Genomic DNA, 26,242 nt, shown 5'->3' on the forward strand with positions numbered 1-26,242 from the left:
TTTTGTCCTTCCAAATTCCTACACAAATTATTTTTTTCTGTATTGGCATGGAATGTTAGCTGGAAGTTAGCTTTGTTGCCAGTCTGGAATGTTTCTGCATTATTCAATAATTTAATTTTTATTGTATTAATAGTTTTTGTTATATTTCATCTTAAAAACTTCCCAGATTTACTACATTAAAAATATTCCCACATCTATTAAAATCTTTGTATTTCGTTTGAAAATAGGTTCCTTTGTCAAATTTAAAGATACACGCAGAACCCACAAACAATGGCAGATCAGAAGCATCAGAAAAAGCTAGGGAATTTTAGTTGTGTCAGGCAGTCATGAATGTTTCCACAGCTTTTCTATAGACATCTCCGTTTTGTCTAGTATTCTGTCCCATGGTACATATGAGTGTAGCTTCTCTCCCTCCCTTTAAATATCCGCACATTTCTTCCGTTATTTCCCATAATCTTCATTCTGACTTCATGCACTACAGTCCTAAACAAGTCATATAGCAACGTGGCAAATAAGTAGATAGAATTGAACAGTGTGTTCCTAAATCTTTGCAAAGTTTAATTGTATGTGTTTAGCTTTTTTAGCAGACACACAAAAAAACCTTCACAATACTTAAAGAAAATAAATATGTTCTTTCTCTTAGAAGATTATGGAACACCAACAAATGATTTTGAAGACACTACAAATAATAGTAACCAAGTTACTTCTACAGATGTGTCAAACAAAGACAACGAAGATAGCATCACTGTAAGTATAAACATCATTTCCTGGTTTGTAATCACAATAGACTTTCTGACTAAAAATCTAGACGGCCGAGGATATTTTAGCTTGCAAGTAGACATTATTTTGCATGTACCCTGGAGCTTTTAGCTGTGGTTTTGTAACGTGAAGCAATTTTTTAAGGACAAGCTGGTCAAATTTAGACATAACATTATTTACATAATTTGATTCCTGCAATTCAGCTGATACTAGGAAATGGTGGCTCCCAAGCCACAAGAACGCAGCTTTCATTTACACGTTAAACTTGTTTTCTTTACCATGAAAAAGAAAGCATAATGCTAACTGAAAGGCTTCAGTGCACCCTGAAATCATTGAAATGACTAGAAAGTTGGTGCATCATGGTTTAAAATCATGTTCACATTAATTTTCTGCAGCATTGTGTCTTCCTCCTGAGCTTGGATTACAATCTCCAGATGTTTATGCTTTCATTTTACTAGTAAGCTCAGAGTTCTGGTACTTGTAGTCCAAGCACATTTAAAAGATGCCAAGTTAGAGAAGCTATTGTAAGCACTAAAGTTCTAGTCCTGCCTTAGGCACAATAATAGCAGGATGTCCTTGGGCCAGTCACTTTCTCTCAGCCCTAGGAAGGAGGCAATGGCAAACCACTTCTGAAAAATCTTGCCAAGAAAACTGCAGGAACTTGTCAAGGTAGTGTTTAATAATCAGACATGATTGAATGGAAGAAACGCCCCGCCAACCCACTAATACTTTATGTTTAAGAATGTTGCCAATATATTATATTAATATTAATATCTAATAATCTAATTAATATTTTTAGAACAGTGAAACGTGGAAAAATTGTGCAGTTTGATTTATTGTTGCTTGTTTTTTTCTTAGGTGTATGTTGTAGTGGGGATTGCTGCATTGGTGTGCACTGGCTTAGTTATTATGCTCATTATTCTCAAATTTGGAAGACATTCTAAGTTTGGAATGAAAGGTAAGACGACTGCTTTTAATTCTTCTTTCCATATGTTTCTCTGCTGGTTGTTTTACGTAATTATTTAGACAATTACAAGTATACATTTTCGTTGTCTTATTCAAAATGGTTATTCAAATTGTTTAAACATGTAAAGGTAACAGTGCAACATTTCTATTGAATTCCGTGATTTATAGTAGATTGATGCATGGTAATTGGTTCTGACATACAGAAATTAATTTACATGCAATGCAGTTTCCACTTCACTTGATATATAGTAATATGTTTTTCAAGAAATATTGCAGTTATTTTATTTTGGAATAACTTTTCATATGAAGTCTGGGGATTTCAAATGGGACAAGCTCTTTTACCTCAACATTTCTTCAACACCTCCCCCTTTCAATATATTTTCCTCACTGACCAAACTGGCAATGACCATGTCTCTTCTCCTTGCTAACCAGCATTGATTTTTATCCATGGATCCTTAAGATAAGAGCATGAAGTCCTATCTTCAGTTCTAAATGACTATATAATTCTGATCTGATTACATTCCTCCAAGAAAGTAGGTACTGTTTATTCCTGAAATAGACTTAATTGCTATGTAAGGGAGTTCTCCCACTGTAAAAGAACCAGCGTAAGTATAGATAAAGGAAGTAGCATCTCTTTATATGCAAAGAATATACACGAGTCTCTTTTTAGGTCCTTCTTTCACCAGTTTTCTTATCATAATGAGCTCTTTTGCCTGACTTTTATGTCAAGTAAATTTTAGATTAAAAAAAGAAAAAATATTTTTATTCTCAAGACTGCAATGAAAGTCAAACTACCCTGACATTCCTGTGTTGATAAAATCAGCTGAAAACCCACATTGTTGTTCATGCAAGTTCTTTACTTAAAATGATTGTACCCAGAATAGAGCAGCAATGCCTGCATGATAGATGGTCCAGTGAAAATTGGCTTTAATCCATGGACTACAGAAGAAATTACTGAGGAAAGGGTGTGCAGAGAAGCTGCAGACATCACATCTATGTCAAGGTCTTAGCCTAGGTCAATGGATCTTAAACTGGGGTGTATTCTGGGGGTAATTTGCAATTGCAAATTGCTTGTTTTTAAGTCTAGGATCCAATTTGGGACTACCATTGCTATGATGCTTGTGAAAATAATAAAGAGTTTATTTTTTTTCTGTGGTAATGACATTATTCAAGCCCAGGAAAAATGTATTTGCCTGAAACAGTTTAAGAACCACTGTTCTTTGTAATTAATATTCTTTCAGAAATCTGTAAGATATATGTAGTAAAACTATATTTGTGATTGTTGAAGTTAACAACATGATGTTACATCTGGAAAGATTTGCAGTATTTTGTCCATTGAGCAGATGTGGGCTAACTGTTAAAGGTTAAATATTCTAAATGTTAAATATTTTGATGCAAAAATGGCATCTTGCAGGGTGTAGAATCCTATTCCTTTTTCATTTTTCTTCCCTTCAGTGCTTCAGGTTCATTTCACAGCATGTCACTTTTTAGCCCATTGTGGTTACTTTGAATAAATAAATAGAAGAGAGATAGAACTTTGAGTGGATGTTTCAGAAGGCAGACTCTTGAGTATCACGTCACCTGAGCACATTCCAATTCTGTGTCTTTTCTAAGTGTTCCTTGACTCACTCTCTCTCTCTCTGTCTCTCCCCCCCCTCCCACCCACCCACACTCACTCACAAACACATATTGCAAGTATATTTATTTACATAGGCCCAAGATTAGGGGTGAAATGTAAAATTTGTTACTACCAGCTCTGTGGATGTGGCTTGGTGGGGGAAGCTAATGTGACTGGGTGAGCGTGGCCAACTTTTTTTTTTAATTTTAAAAGCATTTTTTCTACAACCTCTTCAGCCAAAGAGTTGTAAAAAAAATGCTTTTAAAAGCCTGTGATGATCAGGCAACTCAGCTGGAATTGCCAGAGGAAAAAAAAGCTTTTAAAGGGTTCTGACGATCCCAACTGTTACCTGATCACCAGAACCTTTTAAAAACATTTTTTTCTACAACCTCTTCAGCCGAAGAGCTTGTAGAAAACATGCTTTTAAAAGATTCTAGCAATCGGGTAACTCAGCTGGGATCACCAGAGGAGCCTTTTAAAAGCTTTTTAAAAGCTCGGCCGAAGAGGTTGTTAAAAAAAAGCTTTTAAAGGGTTCTGACGATCCCAGCTGAGCTGCACAATCATCAGAGACTTTTTTTTTACTTTTAAAAGCTTTTTTCAGCCAAAGAAAAAATGCTTTTAAAAGTAAAAAAAAACAACCTCTGATATCACGTGGCTCAGCTGGGGCAGGGGGTGGGGCCAGGGATTTTTGCTACCGGTTCTCCGAACCACCTACTGCCATCGCTACCGGATCAGGTGATCCGGTCCGAACCGGGAGCATTTCACCCCTGGACAGGATCCTGCCCTCAGTGAATATGAATATATATTCTTATATACATGTATCTTAGAACTTTGTGTTAGAAAAAGAGAGGGAAATGGGTGAGTGAATCATATCTTTTTCTTAATAAAAATAATGATTATGCATTTCCATGTATATTGCTTTTATTCTGACATTTCCAGTAAGCAAGTTTATAATTAAGCCTTTGCTATTGTTTCAGAAGGGTTTGGAATGTATGAGAACACAGAAAAAAGGGTCTTTTCAGATCCTTATAGCATCCCTATCTTTGTTTCCAGGCTTGAATGACTGTTAGTAAAGTTGCTTTGGAGCAGTTTTCAGAACAGCCACATGATCCTAGAAGAAGAGACATGGCTGCTTTAACAATATGAAAAGTGGTGCTTGGTATATGCTCCAAAGCACCTTTTACCAAAGAATTGAACAGCTCAAGTTATAAAATCACATTTATTAGGTTATATGGAATAGTTTTTTAGGTTTTCTCTGATTCGAATATAAAGGAAAAATAGATTTTAATATAAAACTCCCATTCTTTAGATAAAAATATGTTATGAATCACTTTTTTGTCTAATTCTAAGATCAGTACAAGTCAGAAGTGATAATAGTTACATAGAAGGAAAAGATTATTTAAGGAGTTATATTTCTCAGATTTTCTATTTTAGGTTTCTTAATTAGTTTTAAAAGATGACTGAGAATAAAAATTATCTATCTATCTATCTATCTATCTATCTATCTATCTATCTATCTATCTATCTATCTATCTATCATCTACCTACCTACTTACCTACCTACTACCTATCTACCTACCTAAAGTAGTTTTAAAACTACTTTGCTTACAGTTTTAAAGTTTTTTAAAATATGGGTTATATATAGAAGTACACAATATGAATTAATATGTGATGATGATCATGATGATTATACTGAAGAAGAAGAAAGTCTTTCAAGCTAACAAAAGTGTAAAGTTGAGAGTTAATTCAAAAGAGAGACACGTTGTCTAGTTTTGGAATATTTATTTCTTCTTCAGGGTGTAAAACATATTTAAGATGAATTTTTTAGACCCATTTGGGAAAGCAGCTAAGGCAACCAGGTAACTATAATCCCTTGGGTCTGAAGCTGGCTGGGTGACCTTCGGCCAGTCACTCTCTTTCAGCTCTAGGAAGGGGGCAACAGCAAACTACTCCTGAACTCTTGCCAAATAAGCTACAGACTAGTCTAGGCCTTCACTGAGAGTCAGTACTGACTCAGAGGCAGCCCATGCCCCCATTATAGAACATGCTTTAAAATATCCTGGATCAGATGGAGAGCTATATTTGTCTTCTAATCAGTGTGAGTGTACTTCCCTTTCGATCACCTATTTGAATGCATGAATATTGGAGAGAGTCCTTCGTATGTATAGGTAAATGCTTAAACACAGCTCATGTAATTAAGCTTGTTGCCTAACAAAGAGTTAATAGGTTTACTCTTGGGTAAATGTACATAGGAGTGTGAGAGGTATGTGGATGTACAGAGTTCTTATTTGCAAAGATTGTTTTGTTTACTTCTGCAAATAATATAGATCCATCTTACATTTCTTATTATGTGTAGAGGTGAAATGTCTGTTGTTACTAATGGAGCATATCTTGCAGTTAGCAGAGTTTCTGCTGCCCTTTATAATATAAACATATATTTGTACTTTCAAGTATTCTCTACTTTATAGATAGCAAGTAAGCAAATCTGGTAAAATTCCTGGGCCTGCTTTGCCCTCCTCTCACCCCTTTTCACCCCTGACAATGCCTTGCTTACCTTCCGGAGATCTAGAGCTAGTAGTTTCATATTACTATAGGAAGGCAGGAATTGAACACCATGTATAGTAATACTCACTGCTGTCAATTCCCATACACTGTCCTTGGAGCAGAGGTTAAATGAATATGGACAGCCTCTGTTTATTAGGATATTGATGATTTACCAATGAGTCAGCCATAATGTTTTTCTCTGGATGGTAGAGAAAATGCTAAGTCTTTTACCCAATTATTTTCAGTGCCATGTTAGATTTATAGTATCTTACATTCCATAATAAACCCATAACACGCTAAAAGGTTCTGTCCCCCTATAAAAACATTCCTTCACATGTGCTGGCATTCCATTGAATAACACTGCTTAGTGGGCATTTTACATATTTCCTTACTAATATGGATACCCAATGTCCTATCTCAGATGCGTACACATGTCCACACTTAACGCATTATCATTTGCAAAGGCAAATTCCAGTTAGGGTAACTATAAGTAGAAGTAAGGAAGTTTTCAGTAACTAGGTCTGAAGCAATGGGCAGAAGCATTTTAGATGCATGGTCCAAGGATCCCAGTATGATGGGTAGGTTTTCAACTGTTCCAGATTCAAAGGAACAATTTCTATGTAGAATAGAATAGAATAGAATAACAGAGTTGGAAGAGACCTTGGAGGTTGTCCAGTCCAACCCCCTGCTTAGGCAGGAAACCCATACCATTTCAAGACAAATGGTTATCCAATCTCTTCTTTAAAACTTCCAGCGTTGGAGCATTTACAACTTGTGGAGGCAAATTAACATAACATAGCATAACAACAGAGTTGGAAGGGACCTTGGAGGCCTTCTAGTCCAACCCCCTGCCCAGGCAGGAAACCCTACACCATCTCAGTCAGATGGTTATCCAACATTTTCTTAAAAATTTCCAGTGTTGGAGCATTCACAACTTCTGAAGGCAAGTCGTTCCACTTATTAATTATTCTAACTGTCAGGAAATTTCTCCTTAGTTCTAAGTTGCTTCTTTCTTTGATCAGTTTCCACCCATTGCTTCTTGTTCTACCCTTTGGAGAACAGCCCGACTCCCTCTTCTTTGTGGCAACCCCTGAGATATTGGAACACAGCTATCATGTCTCCCCTAGTCCTTCTTTTTATTAAACTAGACATACCCAGTTTCACTGATTAATTGTTCCACTGATTAATTGTTCTAACTGTCAGGAAATTTCTCCTTAGTTCTAGGTTGCTTCTCTCCTTGATCAGTTTCCACCTAGTTCTTCTTGTCCTGCCCTCAGGTGCTTTGGAAAATAGGTTGACTTCCTCTTCTTTGTGGCCAAAGTCATATATAAGACTTCAGGGTGCAAAGAAGCAGAGTTTCCAGCAAACAGATCAGTTGTTCTCAACAAGAGTTTGTTTGCTAAGAGTGGCTCTAAGTTAGTGGGGGGGAGGGGCTCACACACACCAGGTACATACAATCACCGCTAGGAATGCCCTTGCCTTGGTCTTCCTTCTGCCCTTCACTTAGCCCTACGAGCTTTAGTGTTGGGAGATGGTCCTGGATCAGATCCCACATCCTAATGTTTCCAGCTGCTTCAAATGTTCTCTAGCTTTGCTGTCATCTGAGCATCCTCTGAAGTGACCGCATCTCAGAGTAAGAGCTGGCCCTGATACCCAAGAGATGGTCCAGTTTTTCAAGAAACTGTAGCTCAAGTTCTTTAGCTTCCTTTTACAAAGACATATTTTTATAATAAACAAAAAGATCCAAGCAATTTAATCTTAACCTTAAATGGCTCATAGTATTTTGATTTAATACAGTTACAAATTGCCCATAATAAATATAATACTGTCCTTGGGGGAACCCTTTATTCCTTTTATTCAGCCATTACTGCTGACATGGATGTAAATGGTTTTCATATACAAAAAAAAAAAAAGTGATTTCAGAGTTCTTATACTGAAGAGTACAATCCAGGAAAAAAACCCCTTTAAAATGTTAAATAAAGATGGTCTGAGTTAAGAAAGGCATATATACAGATATTTTGGAAGAATTCTAAGAGAACTTGCATTTTCTTTTTTTAAAGATAAATTCAGAGTACCTACTTTTAATTCATTAATAATTCAGAATGGTTTCCAATTTCACTCTTCCAGTCACTAGACAAATTTCTGTGCCAAGGTCACTATTTTTACGTTTTCTTCCTTTTCCTGAAAGTTCCCTTTTCTGCTCCAGTCCATCTTCTCTGACATTTTGGAAGCATTTAATTATGGAACAAAAATAAAGAGGGTTTTTTATTTTGAATAAAGAACCAATAGAGCTGCTTACATTAAAATAATCAGTTAGTAAAAGTTACGTATGGACATTTTCTCTTTTCTGCCTGGGGTGAGAAAAGACTTACCTTACATCAGTCATACAGAGAATAGATAATTGAGATTTGGGCCTGATGCAGTTAGCCAGACATGTCATAAATTGATAGGAAAAATTTAAGCTTGGCAGCTAGTTGGTAAGAGGAACTGGAATTAACTTAGAACTTTTGGTAAATGAAATTGTATGTCCATTAGCTACGTATTATCTGTTTTCAAATGAAAGACATTTTGTATAATGTCATTTGAGCAGCTTTTAATTTAAAAAAAAATAATGTTAAACTTGGGCTGCTTACACATACGATGCAGAAGTTTGATTTTTTGAATGTGATGGACCAAATTATAACAAGGAGTCCTAATTTTATTTTTATTTTAAAATTTGTGCTGTAGCAAAATCAGTTTGTTTTTCCTGCAGCATCCACCAATCGTCTCATATGGGAAATTTGTTGCAGCAGCAACGTAATTGATTCAGAAGAAAGAAGTCAAATGCATTAACAATGTATGGTTAATGAATTTAAGTGTAAAACCTGATTTTTGGAAACATAAAAGCACTAGGTGTTTGGCTCCAATGAAAGCTACCGTATATTTTTTTCAAGTTTATTAAGAAGCTACTGAAGCAGCTTCTTCAGAGTTGTTACATGTGCATGATAGCAGTAGGACTTATGTGCCACTCCATAGTGTTTTCCACACTTTCTGAGCAGTTTACAAATGTTAGCATATTGCCCCCAACAGAATGGGTCCTCGTTTTACCAGGTTCAGAAGAATGGAAGGCTGAGTCAACCTTGAGCTGGTCAGGACTGAACTCCTGGCAGTGAGCAATGAGTTAGCCTGCAATACTGCATTCTAACCACTGTGTCACCTAGTCTCCTACAGTTTCTATCTGGATTTCTCCAAGACTATTCTCTCTCTCTAGAAATTCAAAAAGCAACGAGAAGCTAAAAACAGGAGAACAAAAGACCAGACTTGGATAGGCATTTTGCTTTTATAAAAAAATTAATAAAAAAGGAGATAAATTACTGTAGAATCAAGGAGTGAATCTTTCAACAGGGCTTCAATATTAAAGAGATTCAAATTTAAGAGTTTTAAATCTTAAATTCTCTTTATGTGGCAGTGCCATTAATGGAGAGCACATGCACCGAGATTTGATAGCTCTTACGTATGATCTCAGGCTGTTTGCTTGTCTTAGTCCCAAAATTTTCTGTTTCACAATTTTATTTGTATTCTTTTTAAAAATCTATAATCAGTACCTATGCTATAAAGGGCTTTATAACTAGCATTAGAATGGTAAAGTTCTTGGTGCTCACTAAACTTGGTTGTTTGCTTGCAAACATTTCATTACCCAATTAGATACCATAATCCTTACGAGTATGGGATTTGCTGACTATATATATATATATATATATATATATATCTGTCTGTGTGTCTTTGTGTGTGTATCAGAGGTGGTATTCAGCAGGTTCTGACCAGTTCTGGAGAACCGGTAGTGAAAATTTTGAGTAGTTCGGAGAACTGGTAAATACCACCTCTAACTGGCTCCACCCCCCATCTTTCCTCTGCCTCCCGAGTCCCAGCTGATAGGGAGGAAATGGAGATTTTACAGTATCCTTCCCCTGCCACGCCCACCAAGCCACGCCCACCAAGCCAGTCACACAGAACTGATAGTAATTTTTTTTGAATCCCATCACTGATGTGTATGTATGTATAGACAGACAGACAGACAGACAGACAGATTTGTGGTTGGAAGACAGGAGCTACCATGTTGCTGTATATTCTTTCTTAGTTTTATCTCCCTTCTGATCTGCTTTTTCCCCTTACATTCCTGCTGCAGGATAAATTGCCTTAAACACAATGTTTTCATCTTCTTTATCTTCTCAGACTTGTTAACCCCCCTCCCCCACCCCCACTCCAGTTCATGCTTACTTACTGGAAATCTCATCCCTTTCATCCGGTTATTGCAGGCACTTAAAATAAAAGGCCATGTGGCAGTGTGAAGTAAAGTAAAAACTCAACTTGCCCTTCCAAGACAAAATTCTTTGGAGTTTTCCCTGCCTGCTTATAGACCTGGTCTAAATGCTAGCCCCCCTCCTTCCTTCCCCAGCCTAATAGGGCCAAGTGGAATGAATGCCCAGGTGGTTGGGTCTTGATCATTAGGCCTGGGAATAATGTTGGCTGCTGGGATTAGTAGGGCTGGAGCAGAAGCTATTGCTGACATTAAAATGCTGAAAATCTATTCTACTAAATGAGTCATAGAATCAAGTTTACATGGAACTTTCCCAAAGGAGCTGACTTGGTAAAATGCATCGGAACCAATTTAAAGAAAAAACTAAATAAAGTAAAATATCAGCTGAATGTTTTACCCAAGCATACTCTATGCTTACATGTAGAAAAACCTGTCTTAACGTGCTACCTGAGTGACAGCCTGAAGATGTCATGACATTTTAGACATGCAATTGCTGGACTTAAAACTTAACACTGTTGCATAAAGCAGGGCAGGTTTCAATTTGTTTTGAGCAAAGTTTTTGTTTCCCCTGATTTCTTTCCAAGCTTAAATCATTATTTTTATCCCATCCAATCTCCCCAGCTGCAATGCAATTAGAATGTGTGCTCATAGTCTTTTTATTCTACCCGTCTCCTTTTTTCCATAAGAGCATAGTTACATAGTCAGGTGTTCCTTCTGTACAAAAAGAACATCTTTTTTATTAGCACACTGTCCTTACATGCAGGAGGAATATTCAGAGATCCCCGTCAACAAAACCCGTCTCTCACTCCAGAAAAGTAGAAAACAGGAAGAGACAAAAGAGATGTTATAGGCCTGAACGTTTGACCTGATTTACTGACCTACTTCTGAGTCTTGTGGGGTGGAAACTGACCAATTTAAAATTTAATTAGAAATTCTAAATCATCCCTCTAGTCTAAAATGACAAACATAAACATTGATTTTCTGTTTAAATGCAGGACTAAAAGCAAAACAAAAGTTGTGTATGCAGATGTAGAATTAAATCCGTTCGTGTGCCCAAGGGGTTGTGTACTTGTGTTCCTCAAGCAGAAACTTCTAAACAGACTTTCACTATGTGGCAATGTGCTTGAAAAATGAGGCAATTTTCAAAAGTGGGTTAGGATATGGCATAGGAACAAAAAGACTTGCTAAAATTGATTAAGGTCTTCTTCTTCCTTGAGGTGACTTTTTTTGAATCTGAGAAGGGCTGAAATGGAAAAGAAGCATGATAATTTTGCATTTGTGGTACACATGCACTTTTAATCAATATTTAATATTTTATCAATATTCTTTCTTTCTTTCTTTCTTGTTTGTTTTTTATCAGTTTTCTTGACCAGGATCAAACTAGTCATGGCATTAATTCTGTGCATGCAATCAACATTCATGATTTTTGTAAAAAACTACTATTGGCTCATAACTACTGAGCCAATTTGTCTAGTGGTTAAAGCACTAGACCATGAGTTCAGGTCCCGCTTTAGCCGTGAAAGCCATCTGAGTGACCTTGGGCCAGTCACTCTCTCATAGCCCAAGTCACTTCACGGGGTTGTTGTCATGATGAAAATATGAGGCGGTAAGGAGTATTAGATATGTTTGAATTATTTCTATATAAGTATAAAAATAAATATATAATAATATAAATAATAAAAATAAAAATTTAAAAATAAACTTGGCGTTATGAGAAGATAATTTATTTAATTCCCTAATAAGCAACTTGGATGTTATTCTATGTATTTCAAATGTAGCTTTCATAACAAACTTCCTCTAAAAGGTAAATGTCAGCCTCTGACAGATAATTTTGATTTATTTTATGGCAGTGGGACAAAACCCCAAAACATTTCATTCCAACCCGTATTTATCACATTATGGTTCAGCTTCTCAAGGACTGCTAATTATCAAATACATGTGCATAAATTACATAGTTTAAAATCTAATTTGCATCATATCTCAGTTGGGACTCATGTGCCATTAAATTGTTCCATATTGCTATGAACACAAAGAAAGCCAGTCTTTATTTATTGACATGTGTAATTCTATTTTATGTATGTCATATACTTCAATTCCGTTGTATTTATTTCCCATCTTTTACATGGAAATATATTTTAATATTCTAATTTTATCCAGAACCTTAATCTGTTTATATGTTTCTCACATCAAATTTTATTTAGCTTTTTCCTATTTATTTCAGATTCTTTAAATTCTAAGCTTATGATTAAAACTTTCTTCCATTCATGGTTGAAGGCAGACTCACCTGGCACTTTCCAGCTGGTCATTCTGAAGGTCTCCGATAACTTAAAATTAATTAATGGGTAAATTCCACAAGTGATTAGAAAGTAAAGTTTGCGAACTTAGTGTCTTTTAAAAGGCTCCACTGTGATTGCAAGCAAGACGGCTAATCTTACTGTCCCGGGCGTTCAGACCTATCAAAATCAGTGTGCTATGGTCTCCTTGTAAGGACCAGCTGTCTAGAGCATATGTGAGTGAAAGATAAAAATTAATACAGATTAATGCAAAACAAGGAAGAAAAAAGAAAACGAAAGATATAAAGAGGAAGCTATAAGTGCAAGAAAGGAAAAAAGTAAAATAAAGAAAAATATAAAAAGAAGTGACTTCCATTCTTATTTACAAAAATTATAAGCACAATTTTAAATATACCTTGTTCTCTAAAATTACTACATAATTTTCTTCATTTTATAATTCTTCCTATCTAATTATCAATTCCTTAAATCATAAGTTCATTTTTTCTTTTACACAAAAAGTCCATAGCGAGTTTCCAGTCAGATATTGTTTTTTCTGTAATCAAAGAAGTAAATTTGGCCAGTTCTAGAAAATGCCATCATCTTCACCAACCACTCAGTAATTGTGGGTGTTGCCACATCTTTCCATCTTTAGGCATACAATAATCTCGCTGCAGTTGTAATATACAAAAATCAAGTCCCATGACTAGAAGGGAGATTTTTTTTGGAAATGTACATAAATATAGCTTTAAAGTCTATTCACTCTATATTTATTTACTTTGCAGATTTTTTGAACAACACAATAGGAATTCAGTATACAGTTAAAAACCATAAAAATCCCACACAAATAAACATGTAGAAGAAACACCAGGGCAACTGCATCAGTAATTTCCTTTTTATTTTAACTATTCTTTTATATATATCAGCATGCAAGAGTGTTGAGAAAGATTTTTAATTGTATAATACCAGCACTATGATACTATTGAAGAGTAGTGGGTCGCAGCTATTACTCTAACTATATGTTTGCAGAAGTTCAAGGAAAGCTAAAAAGGAACCAGGATTGCAGCTTATTTCAGCCACTAAAGGATATGTGATCTTGCTCAATAATTCACTTAACCTCCATGTGCATTGATTAAACATTTGCAAAAAAGCTAGTCATTAGGAATTGTCTAAAGTTACTCAGCAAAGGCTCCATATTAAATTTACACCTGTGAATTGGACCTTTTTATCAGTGTAAGATAAGAAAATAATCCAGAGTTTTAAAAATATTTTTCCCCCCTGCTCTTCCCTGTCATTCCCATGTTTAGTGGAGGCTAGCAACCAGCTATAAAAAGAAAGTGCCAACTTAAGTATTTGCCTCTGGTATCTATATGAGCGATCTGTGATTACAAAAGAAAAAGGTTAAGAAAAAAAAGTGCTTTTAAAAACAGCTGGGATAATTTTAGAAACACTGTCAGAAATTTAAAGAACATTTTCAATTGGTTGAAATATTTTAATATTATTAAGCAGTTACTGAGAAATAAAATTTAAATGTATGTTACAAACCATATAAAATAGTAGACTTTGAGTATTTTCATTGTAAGGTATTGATATATTAGTTCCAGGTGTGGTTCTTCATAAAATTTTGTATAAAAGATTTTTCAAGTGATCTATTACCATGGCTGTATTTGCTGATGACATAGAATATTAATACATTCTTGCTTAGAAAATGGTTCAGAAACAAGTAAGCATGTTCTTTTCTTTTCAATAAATTAAAAAAATAAAATCTTGTACAAACAAGAAAGTAATACTAAGCAACATTACTACCTAAAATGATCTTGTAGTTCCAAATAGCAAATGAAAAGGATCAGTTGCTTGTTTTTACCCAGTTCTGAAAATTGGATAAATTTTCTTTTTGGGAGAAATATCACTGAATTTCTTTCTTTCCCATTTCTCTCCTTCTTTCCCTTTCTTTTAATTTACCAACATTTTTTTAAAAAAATCTCTCAATAAATCATGTAATGATCTTAATCATTTCCAAATTACTGTATGTGAAAGCAAAGTTTATATTTATATTGTTTAAATAGTTCTATGATAATCAGCATTGAATAACATATACATTACACAAGCACAGTTAACACATACTTGGAATTAGCCTGGTGTGGGTAACTTTATTTATTTGAGATGAAATGCACTACAACATTCATTGTATTTCTAACAAGGATGGTGGCATTCTAAAAGGTATCTGGTTGAGAATGCTACTTTTTACAGAAAAAACAACACACTTTTTCCTTCAGAGTGACTTGTTGTTTTGTTGTCAAGTTTTCCACTAGATGATAAACTTCCCTATACAAGATTAATTAATCAATGAATTTACACTGACTTCAGATATTCAAAGTGCTACCAATGTGCTACTATACCACAATGTGCTGAAGCATGTCTGTTCCTACCTGGGCAAGATATAAATAGTTTGCTGAGAAGGTTAACAGTGCCAGTATATTTTATTTCACTGTGGAGTATTAGCATAAAATGAATGTGGTATTATTCAGAAGCAGTTGACATTGCAGCAAGTATTACCCCATAACATTAATCTTTTTAATATCCTAAAGCCTTTTCCTTGAAACAGCTGACTACAGAATCCTGGCAGTCGTAATTGATTGTACTTGCTTTAAGATTATAATTTCTGTGTGCGATTTAGCCAAATCCCTTTTATTCTATCTGTTTTTCTTGGCTTTTTGTGGCAAGTAATAGTGAATGTTTCAACAAAAAGGAATTTAGGCAAGCCCTATTAGAAACATGAAATCACATCTAGTAAGCTTGTTTGGTTTTGCACATCTTCTGTTACCTACAGTGAAGCAGAAAATAATCTGGCTGCCTCAGGTATTTAATTAGCAATCAGATGGAATTCAAATGAGGTAATTGCTGTTTATCTCATTATACGTGCCAATTTTTTATATTGATACATATAGTGTGATAAATGGAAAGACAAACAATAAACAGACTCTGTGGCAACTTCAGATGAGAGAAATTTTCTACACGGAATTTTTCTGTGTTAGAAATCGCAAAAGTATTGCAAAAAATATACATGTTTATCAGTTGTTAAAGAAGTTTGGCAGCTAGAAAATTGATGCTAGTTTAAAGCGCTGAGATCAGAATGGTACTTTGCTATTACAATAACAGGACAAATATTGCCTTACATATTTTGTTGTACGTAATGGGACTTTTCAGTGAAAAAACTGAGCAAGAAAGGATAGCTATGGTTTTCTTAGATTTTTTTTAATCCTAGCTTTATTATTTTTATAATATACATAATACCTAATGCTCTTTTGTCCTCTTGTTTTTCCCACAATAGCAATCCTGTGAGGTAGTTGAGCTAAGCGAAAATGAGAAAGCCCAAAGTCACCCAGTCAGCTTTCATGCCTAAGGCAGGATTAGAACTCCCAGTCTCCTGTTTCTTGGCTGGCACCTTAACCACTAAATCAATTGGCTGTCAGGTTTGTCATGTTGCCCAAATGACAGAATTGTAACCCACAAAAAACACAAAGATTTGCACAAAAATTGCATATGGAATGCAACTTTGTAAATATTTTTGCACAATTAGAAAGGTTAATATAATATAAGTAGAAATAAAATAAATGTCATTATAGTGAAGAAGGCTTGGATTAGATAACCTGTGATTCCTGCTCGGTTTACTTCTTGATGCTCCTTTTTGAAAGGATTCCTGCTCTCTGTTTGGCTCTTCATCTAGATATGAATTGGACAGCTATCCCTTAAACGGGATGGCTTCAGATAGGGTTTTAGCCACTGAACTGAAGCAAGATGTCTCATAACCTTAAAGAATATATGGGAATCCAGTTAGACAGGAACTTTTTTGTAAAAAGTTTTCTTACATTTCAGCCATAGTCCTTCTTCAGGACAAAAGAGTTTCATTTATCTTACTCAAAGCTTGTTGTGTGAATTGTTTCTTCTAATACATGAGGGTGTTCTGCCCTTACAGTTTCAGCATAGTTGAGCTTTCCCACAGAATAGAATAGAATAGAATAGAATAGAATAGAATAGAATAGAATAGAATAGAATTTTATTGGCCAAGTGTGATTGGACACACAAGGAATTTGTCTTGGTGCATATGCTCTCAGTGTACATAAAAGAAAAGATACGTTCATCAAGGTACAACATTGTTTACATTCATTTACATACATTTACATTACATTAATAATTGTTTACATTCTAGTACCAACATAAAATCCACCCCTTTCTTTATCCACATACTGAGCATGTGAGCAGATTGGCTTCTGCTTCTCTGCATGATCCTTATTATCTTCCCCTACTTTAATATATAGGTTTCTATAGTTGTTCCTTCACCTCTGGCTAGTTGGGAGTAAAGCAGAGCTTACACTTTTATCCTGAAATGTTTTTAGGGCTGCTTTTGCCTAAATGTATCATATTCAGTTGTGCATGTTATTTTATTTGTAAATTAAACCATACGTGTAAGTCATATTAAATTTTATTAAATTACATGTGCCTTTTTTAATTTGTGTTTTTGACATATGGTATGTAAATGCATTTCAGGTTTATTTGATTTTTAAGAATTTTATTTGTGTTTGGATCTTTGTGTTAATTTTTGTTAATCATTATAGACATTATTTCTCATGTGTTCATTTTGTTTCTTTTAGGTTCTGTTTTGTTTCATAAGATTCCACTGGATGAATAAATGAAATAAAGAAAAAAGAGGGCTGTTGAGCATGTTTTTTGAACTTCAGTGCTGCACATTAGGCAGTTTATTGTTGTGTCAATTGCTACACTCCTTGGACCTGTCTGGTAGAATTGGGTTATATTTGAAAGATCTGGAAGTATCCAAAATTTTGGCAACTTCACCACAAATTCAGCCCTAGGCAGCTATAAAACTCAAGAAAGCACAAACATGAACAGTTATGTTACATTAACAATGATCTTCTTCATAAAGCTACATTTCAACACATTTTTGCTACTTTGATTTTATTGTTTGAATTTAACTACAAAGATAATTAATTTCATAGCTATTTATTAAAGGTGAACTGCAAATATTTTGAGTACTAAAAGTAGTAAATAAATAAAATATTTTATATCATTCTGCAGAATGTTAATTTTTAGCCCTTAGAATAAATCATTGATCTTAGTAGAGCAATTGATTATTTAAACTTGCCCTTCTGTGAGTTGGCAGGCCCTAAATGTGTATTAAAAATAGCTCTGCACAGCTTCTCTATGTGAGTGGTATGTATGGTGTAGAATGGACTATGCATGGCGTAGTAGTATAGAGTATGGACTAGTAATAGTATGGAGGAGATCATCTGACAAGAATGTAAGCAGTAAAAAAATCTATATAATTAATTAACGTGTATCTAAGTGTTGCTTGACTATGTGCACTGACATGTTCTAAAACTGATCACTTTCCATGCTGAGCATCTATGTTAGCAAAGAAACCATGTAAAAGCAAGTACTCATGTTAATTTGGTCTCTTCCATCACCATCTCCATTAAATTTACTGAATTGCTATCCTGCAATGTATATAGTTCAGATAATCATAGCATACATGACCTTCTGTAATCCAGCAGAAAGCATTGCAATTGCTTCCCTAATATCTGCTAGCTATATTATCTCGAGCCCTAAACAAGCCCTATTAATTTTCTCCCACTTCTTATCTCTCATACATTCTTACGTATAGTAAGAAAGAAAATAGCTCTGTAATATTGAGATAATCTTAAATTCTTTTATTCTGGAAAACGAAACATTTCACATGCTATCCTTGTAAAAGTTATGAAAAAGTTAGTTTCTACTACACTAACACAAGAAGTTTGATTATCTTTAAGGAAGAAAAGATGTTTACATTTGTTGTTTCCATTTTAATTCTATTACATGCACCTCTGGAGCATCTTGATACAAATGAGGTGAATTTTTACTAAAACTTTTCTACTTTTGTTCCATCCCTCCTCCAGTTTTTATATCTCCAAATTGGCTTGTTAGTTTCCCTCAGCCAATGACAGAGAAGAATCTTTCAATATTGACAGCCACCTAATTTTAAAAATGCTATTATTAAATAATAGAAAGGTTGACAGAGCTAATTATATTTTTACCTGATTTCAGTCTCCTCCAAGATCCATATTGTAGTTTATCTGCATAGAATCGATAGTTGAAGACTAAATCCCCAATTTAGATTTACCAAACTTCTAGTCAGTCACAAAATTTAATTCTCCCAAAGTACATAAGGTTCCAGATGAACATTTAGCTACATAATAAGTTTATTTTGCCTGCAATCTTTCAATACTTTATTCTTATAATATTTTGCAGCTTAACTTTACAGTCTCAAGTCTGATTTTTGGATAGTTCTACATGTACTGACAAGAATATTTTGGATCTGTGCAATTGAGGCATTTGTTTTTAATAAAATAGAATTCTTTTTTGAACCATCAATTTATATATGCACACAGGCAATGCAGAGTAAACTTTTGGATGCTTTTGTATACCAAATGTATACAAAGTTTGCCACCAAATGTATTGTTCCCATTGTAATTTTTCACAGAGGTTTTTGGATTACAGCACATGGCTATTTGTTACTTTTATTTTGGCAACAACCAAGCCATCTTAAATAATGAATGAAGCTAGCATTGTTAATTAATTTCCTTTCCAATAGGGGAACAAATAAATCTGATTCAAACCAGATTTTGAAACTGAAAATTGCACTATGTTGATTTCATTGATTGATGAATGAATCATAAATTATTCTTGTCTGTCACTAGAGATATTTTAATCTACCCAAACAGTATTGCTTTACAAATATCATGGTTAATTATAAAATTAATGACCCTTATAAACCATAGTGACAGTCATACTAAGAAATCAGCCAGGATCCATTAAGTTTGTTAGACACTTGAGTGCTCAGCATTCAAAGTTAAAATGTTCTTTTCTACTTTACTAGGCAATAAAAATTGCTAATGGATTATTTAAAAAATGTTTTGTACATTTTATGCATTTATAAGCCTGAACAAGAAAGATTTGCCCCAGTGTTTAACTTGGATTTTATAACCCACATTGTCATTTAGAAGAACAAAGGTTGGTTTACTTACACACACACACACACACACACACACACACACACACACACACACGGGGTGGTGGTGGTCGTGCTGTGATTTATGATGAAATCAGTTCAACTGAGCGTTGTGGGAATCCTTCTGCCCAGATGCTTCCACTGGGACAAGCAACAAAGTGCATGCTAACCCATTTTTAATGCTCTAACACCATCTTGCTTAAAAGGAAAGGAATTCTTCCACAAATAATTTCATATAGTGAACTGCTTTGCATCCTTTGTCATTTAACTGGTTTGGAAATTTGTGCTGACATGGCACAGAACTATTTTAAAAAAAGCTAAATACATTGATCTAGGTATGATGGCATACTTAATTACAGATTGTGCTATTTTTGTGAAATACAATTAATATAAAAGCTCATAGTTTGAAAGGAATTAAATTTTATTTGCTGACACTTGACCAAATTCAAGTGCAATTTTGATTTCTCAGGCTATATAACTAATGATTCTCCAGCTAGCACCGGCTTTGATTAAATTTCAGTTTGGGGGTATTGATATAATAATACCCCTTTTTTCAAACAAAATATGGTAATACTTTAGACAATTGAGAATTTAAAATTATGATCATTTTATTTTTAATAAAGTTCAAGTCCAAATAAATTTTGCAAATTTTACGTAATAATCTATTTTTGCAAAAGGGGCACAACCCAAATGCTCATAAATGTCATTTTCAATATGAGAAAATATATGTGTGATTATATCCCTAAAAATAATGTTTTTAATTTAAATTCTTAATAGATTGACAAAACGTAGACATGTCTCACTGACTTCATCATTGCTATGGATAAGTATTTCCATCTGCTTATTGGAAGGTATTGCAAATAATCCCTACACCTTGGAAGTCCTGTAAGGAAATTACATAAATAGCTGATATCCATGAGCAAATTTTTGCTGCATTTTGGTAGGGTATCCCAGAAAATAAAATGAGCTTGTTGTTGTGCTTTCATAACTAGTGAGGTCAATAGGATTTAACCTATGTTTTACTCTGCATTTTATTAAGGAATGAACCAAACGCCATGGTTCATGACCAATAATTTAATTGTTTACAGCTTAATTAAAGGATAACACAACTTCAATACAATTATTATCAATTATGATCATTGTTTGCATCCAATTTTCTATTTGTGTAGGGATAATTAGCACTGCTGTAATCCATTAATTGACTGTAGAATTTTAAATACTCTTGTCATACTCCATTTTAAAGATTTTTTTCTATTTCTTGTATATAATTGACAATCACTTATTTTATTTCAAAATATGCTCTTGATAATAAGAGCAGATTGTACTTACTGAATTTTCTAAACTTATTTTTAACAGAGTAATAAAGTTTTATAATTTGTTACTGTTGTGTCTTGAATTTTTATAAATATATCCATTTAGTTTTACAATTTATGGACATGGGATTCTTTCATTTCATTTTGTTCTTCTGAATTCACTATATATTTGTGTAAGATTTATAGATTATTTCTGTGATACGGAGTCAGTTTCTTTTGTTTATTCATTTTGTTCACACATATACAGTATATATATATATATATATATCTGAGAGATTTTAATTTTTTCAGAGAATTTAGGTTTCAGGACCTGTTAAGACAAGTAAGTATCAAATTTTCAAATGCATTTAACAATGGCTAATAACCAAAAGAAAAAGAAAGAAAAAACCCTTAGAAACAACAATCAACTACCGTGTAATAGTTACATAAATCCTAAAAACCTTAAACCCATGTCAGGAAAAATACATGAATTGAAATACAATAAAACAATATAAAACATGAGTTAAAATAGAAATACAATAGAAGAAAGAGTGAGCAGAGTTCATAATATCATCCAAGATACATCTTATGCCTTTTTATGGAAATTGCTGCAGATACAAACTTAAGTACTGGTGGGATTCTGGCCTGCGAGTAGGAAGTAGACTATTCATCCCTCATAAAAGATATAACCTTTGTTAAGAAATAGAAGTATTTCTGCATGTAAATTGGCAGAGAAAGGATAAGGGCCTCTTGGTGCCATAACTATCTCCCATTGAGTACTGCCATGGGTAAGGCATTGAAGCAATGAAAAGATTGTATAGTGTCCCAGGCAAACAGGTTTGAATAAGTAGTCTGTAGGCATAAATATTTTCCAAACCCCAAGTTGATTGTAACATTCAGATTTATCTGCTTTGCAATGTTCAAGCCTCTTCCATGGATTTTGGCTTTAGCATTCTCTGAATGTAGGAGCAGCATAGAGTAGGCAGAAGGACTCCAGTAACTGAAGTTAGCTAAGCTCTTTTCTTTCCACCTTGATGAAAAACAATGAACAGAAATTAATAGGGCCAGTGGGCCATTGGAAAAGAGAGTTTTAAGCAGTGGTGGAATTCAAATAATTTAACCAGTTAAATTAAATGTTGGAATGATTTCTTCCAACAACCAGTTCACCAAACTGCTCAGAAAGTTAACAACCGGTTCTCCTGAAGTGGTGCGAACTGGCTGAATCCCACCACTGGTTTTAAGCCAATAGCAGAGTCAACAAAACACACTCTTGTATCCAATATAATCACCAGTTTCCATGTGAATTAAAAGTATTTGAAATGTTGGATAATTTGAAATGTTGGATAACCATCTGACAGATGGTGTAGGGTTTCCTGCCTGGGCAGGGGGTTGGACTAGAAGGCCTCCAAGGTCCCTTCCAACTCTGTTGTTATATTATATAAATGCTGCACAGAGAAAACAGCTCATCAGAATCTAGACCAGGGGTGTCAAACTTGCGGCCCACAGCCTGGATGCGTCACGCACTGGCCATCCCACCCCCATTTTAGCAAAGGGGAAAAAGGTTGCGATATGTCATGTGACAACAACGTGTCATCGCGTGTTTGACCCCCCTTGATCTAGACTGAACAGAGACTAAAGGCTTTGGAAAAAAATCTAATCTATTTTCATCAAACTTTGGAAGAAAAATTAAGCATGGTATTTGAAGATTGAAATTTGTTCAGTGTTATTATTTTCAGTTTGCCACTGGTGTTTGTGGTGGCTATGTCTTCCTAAGAATGCCGCATTTTGGTCTTAAAAAGATTGGTTCCAGCCCTTTTCCCTTAAAAAATCCTGTTAAGGTCTACATATTTCTCTTGAGAACCACCTATGCAAGTGAAAGAATCATTGCATCAGCACAGTGGTGGGTTTCAAATTTTTTTACTACTGGTTCTGTGGGTGTGGCTTGGTGGGCATGGTTTGGTGGGCATGGCAGGGGAAGGATACTGTAAAATCTCCATTCCCAACCCACTCCAGGGGAAGGTTACTGCAAAATCCCCATTTCCTTCCGATCAGCTGGGACTTGGGAGGCAGAGAATAGATGGGGGTGGGGCCAGTCAGAATTTTTACTACCGGTTCTCTGAACTACTCAAAATTTCCACTACTGGTTCTCCAGAATTGGTCAGAACCTGCTGAAACCCACCTCTGCTTCAGCAGCATACAGCAGAAATCTATAAGATTTCATTCCCGTCCCCACCCGCCATTAATGGCCAGTATGTAGAGTTCTTGCACCATTTTTTTGTACTGTGTTTTTGTTTTGGTGGGCTACCATACTTATTTTCTTCTCTTTTGGAACGTCCACCTTTCTGAAGGAAAAAACGTCTTCTTTCATTCGACTGCTAGTGCTGTTGGCTGGTCGTGGCAGAGCTCCAAAACATGGCTCTTCCCACACCAGTGTCAAGGTTGCACCTTTATTGGCAACTCTATTGTCCTGTGACACTAGGGGAAAAGGCTCAAATAGAAGGGAAAGAAGACAGCACAATTTTCTAAGCTGCCTGCTTTCCCATATACATAGTTTACTTAGCACACTTAATAGGCTAATTGGACTGTAGCGTTTGTGCAATTCTCAGGGATAGGAGCTGTTGCAGATTGGATCCAATCATCCGGCATTTGGAATGTGTTGTTATTGGAAGTAAGCAAAGAAAGTTCACTTCCTAATATGATTTCACTTGGATTGGGAACATTTCGATATTCACAAGATCAAAAGTGGATAAAAACAGATAGAGTGATTGTAACTATATTAACTTTAATAGAATAAAATCAATTTTATCAAGTGCTTTTTTTTCAGCTGCAGCTTATTGGCTGCTTGATTTATTGCAGCTCAACATTTTCAGAATTACCCATGTTTGTTCATTTAATAATCAGGAACCAGGGTCCTAATACATAGAACAAATGGGGGAAATCACATTTATATTTACTAACTATAAGAAAACAGAACATTAGCTCATTAAGGAATAGTTATGATAAAGCATTATTATATATGCATCAATAGTTAAGATAATAGTTAATTAGAGCCAGTCTTTGGGCCAGTCACACTCAGCCTGCAGCGTCTGGCTTAGATGATCAGCTGGTTAGTCAATTCCTATCGCAGCCAATGGATCAATACTTGGTTGATCTGAAAAATGTGGACCTGGCACATTCAGGAAAACCACTTTAATCAATAGTACATAGACTTATATACAGCCTCATAGTGCTTTATAGTCCTCGCTGAAACACTTTTTACAGAGTCAGTATATTGCCCCCAACAATCTGAGTCCTCATTTTACTGACCTCGGAAGGATAGAAGGCTGAGTCAACCTTGAGCCGGTGAGGATCGAACCTCTGGCAGTCGGCAGAATTAATCCTCAATACTGCATTCTAACCATTCCATCACCATGACTCAAGAAAACAAGAAAAAGAGTTAACTAGTTACAATAAAACATTATTAGTATCCACATTCTCTCAATCTCTCTTTGACAGTATTTAAACTTTCCTATTTCTTCTAGTTGTTTCTCTTTGATCCGTCTCTCCAGCTACTGCAATGTGTCATAGTTGTTTCTTATGGTGATGGTGATAACATTAGAAATATACTATGGATACAGACAAAAGTGATTCAGTGTGTTCTCCCATCTTATTTTCTTGGATCTGAAAACCAGGATTAAGACGGACATGTTGAAGAGAATTGCTTAACTCTTAGGGGACACCTAGAACTGATCTGGAATGTATCTTGGAAGCACCTTATTTAAATATGTCCTGCAACATTTCTTTAAATCAGTCCTGTACAGTATATAGCTTAGTGGATTGTCAGTTTTGCTTTTACCCGCATTATGTCATTTGTGGCCTGTTGACTTCACTCTGCATTTTCAGATTATTGCTCGTTTTTAAAAATGGATCTTTCTCAAAGAGCTGTGGAACAGCTGCCCTTCTCCACAACAGTCTGAGGAATTGTGCTGCTTTCTTTTCAGAAGAAAACATTAAAAAATGCTCTAAAACATTTCTAGGGGATTGTCTGAATGTCAGTGGGCTATTATGCCCAATAGCAGTTTCTGAATTTTCTGAAAGAATGAAGAGAATAATTTATAAGTGTTAAAGCAATGTTGTTGTTATCTCTGTCTTTTCTTGCAATTTTTACTGTTTTTTGTTTTTTTTTACCCCAGGGATCTGAATACTACAGTTCAAGCAATTAGGTAGATGTAGATTTTATATTCCGAGTTACTTTCATTTATGGAATGTGCACATGCATATTTTCACTCGGAGAGAACAGGGGAGCACTTTCAATAATCAGCCTAATTTGACCAACGGGAATAATGTTAGCTCTTCTTCACATCTTTGGTATCCAAGTGGTCTATAATGAACACTCATTTATGCCAGGGTTCTGCTACAGGAATTAGAATTTGATGTCAGCAGGTAGTGATATCAATGTCTCCAACCAGCTTGAAATCAAAAAGCCTTTTATCATGATTCCTAGGACCTCACCCTGCTAATTAAAGGTGAACAGCTCCTGCTTCATATCTTCAGTGCTATACCATTATCTCCTTTGGTTGTAAGGAGGCAATGTGTAGGAGGAATAGGGACATAGAGCATAATGCAGAGGTGGGTTTCAGCAGGTTCGGACCAGTTCTGGAGAACCGGTAGTGGAAATTTTGAGTAGTTCGGAGAACCGGTAGTAAAAATTCTGACTGGCCCTGCCCCCATTTATTGTCTGCCTCCTGAGTCCCAGCTGATTGGGAGGAAATGGGGATTTTGAAGTAACCTTCCCCAGGAGTGGGGTGGGAATGGAGATTTTACAGTATCCTTCCCTTGCCACACCCACCAAGCCATGCCCACAGAACCGGTAGTAAAAAAATTTGAAACCCACCACTGGCATAATGGTTGTTCAACTGTGCTAGTTTAATTTGTGCTTTTAGTTCAGTTTCCTGTCCCTGAAGAATGAAATCAGCTGACTTGCTTTATATATCAAACTATTAGCTCCTTTTTGCTCATTAAGGAGGGCATTCTCCATAATCATTGTGCTTCTTACTTTGCTTTAGACACTGTCTTTCTGTCCATAGGGAAGTCTATAGGGTACTAACAACATATAAACAGTTAAAATGGCTAGAACATCAAAAATAACTGTTAATATTGCAAAAATTCAGATTGAGGAAGATGGTCTTAATGCTTTTTTTGAAAGGCTAAAAAGTAAGGCTGTCTTCCTGAAAATTTTTTCCTCGAAGCTCTACATTGGCCAGCAATGGGAGGATGGAAATATTAAAAATTCATTGGAAAATCTAATATGGTAAATCGTGTGAGAGGTTATGTCCGAAGCTTTAACTTCTTTTAGTTTTGATTTGGTTTAGGCTGAGAGGGATTGTTTTAATGCTTACTGTATCTCAAACTTTCTTGTATTGACTTTGAGGTTCCACAATCTTTTCAGCAAAA

At 35.1% G+C, this 26,242-nt stretch overlaps 1 protein-coding gene across 5 annotated transcripts in view; it reads left to right on the forward strand.

The window, feature by feature from the left end:
• The window catches only part of LOC131191380 (BDNF/NT-3 growth factors receptor-like), a 91,297-nt gene extending 71,475 nt beyond the window's left edge, over nt 1-19,822 (forward strand). For all 5 annotated transcript variants that reach the window (XM_058169452.1, XM_058169449.1, XM_058169450.1 and 2 more), the window contains 3 exons: nt 644-747; nt 1,618-1,717; nt 17,107-19,822. In XM_058169452.1, coding sequence (XP_058025435.1) covers nt 644-747; nt 1,618-1,717; nt 17,107-17,144 — 242 coding nt within the window. In that variant the 3' untranslated portion in view covers nt 17,145-19,822. The remainder of the gene's footprint in view (nt 1-643; nt 748-1,617; nt 1,718-17,106) is intronic.
• The last annotated feature ends 6,420 nt before the right edge of the window (nt 19,823-26,242 follow it).

This window comes from Ahaetulla prasina, chromosome 2 (assembly GCF_028640845.1).
Source record: "Ahaetulla prasina isolate Xishuangbanna chromosome 2, ASM2864084v1, whole genome shotgun sequence".
Classification (NCBI taxonomy): Eukaryota; Metazoa; Chordata; class Lepidosauria; order Squamata; family Colubridae; genus Ahaetulla; species Ahaetulla prasina.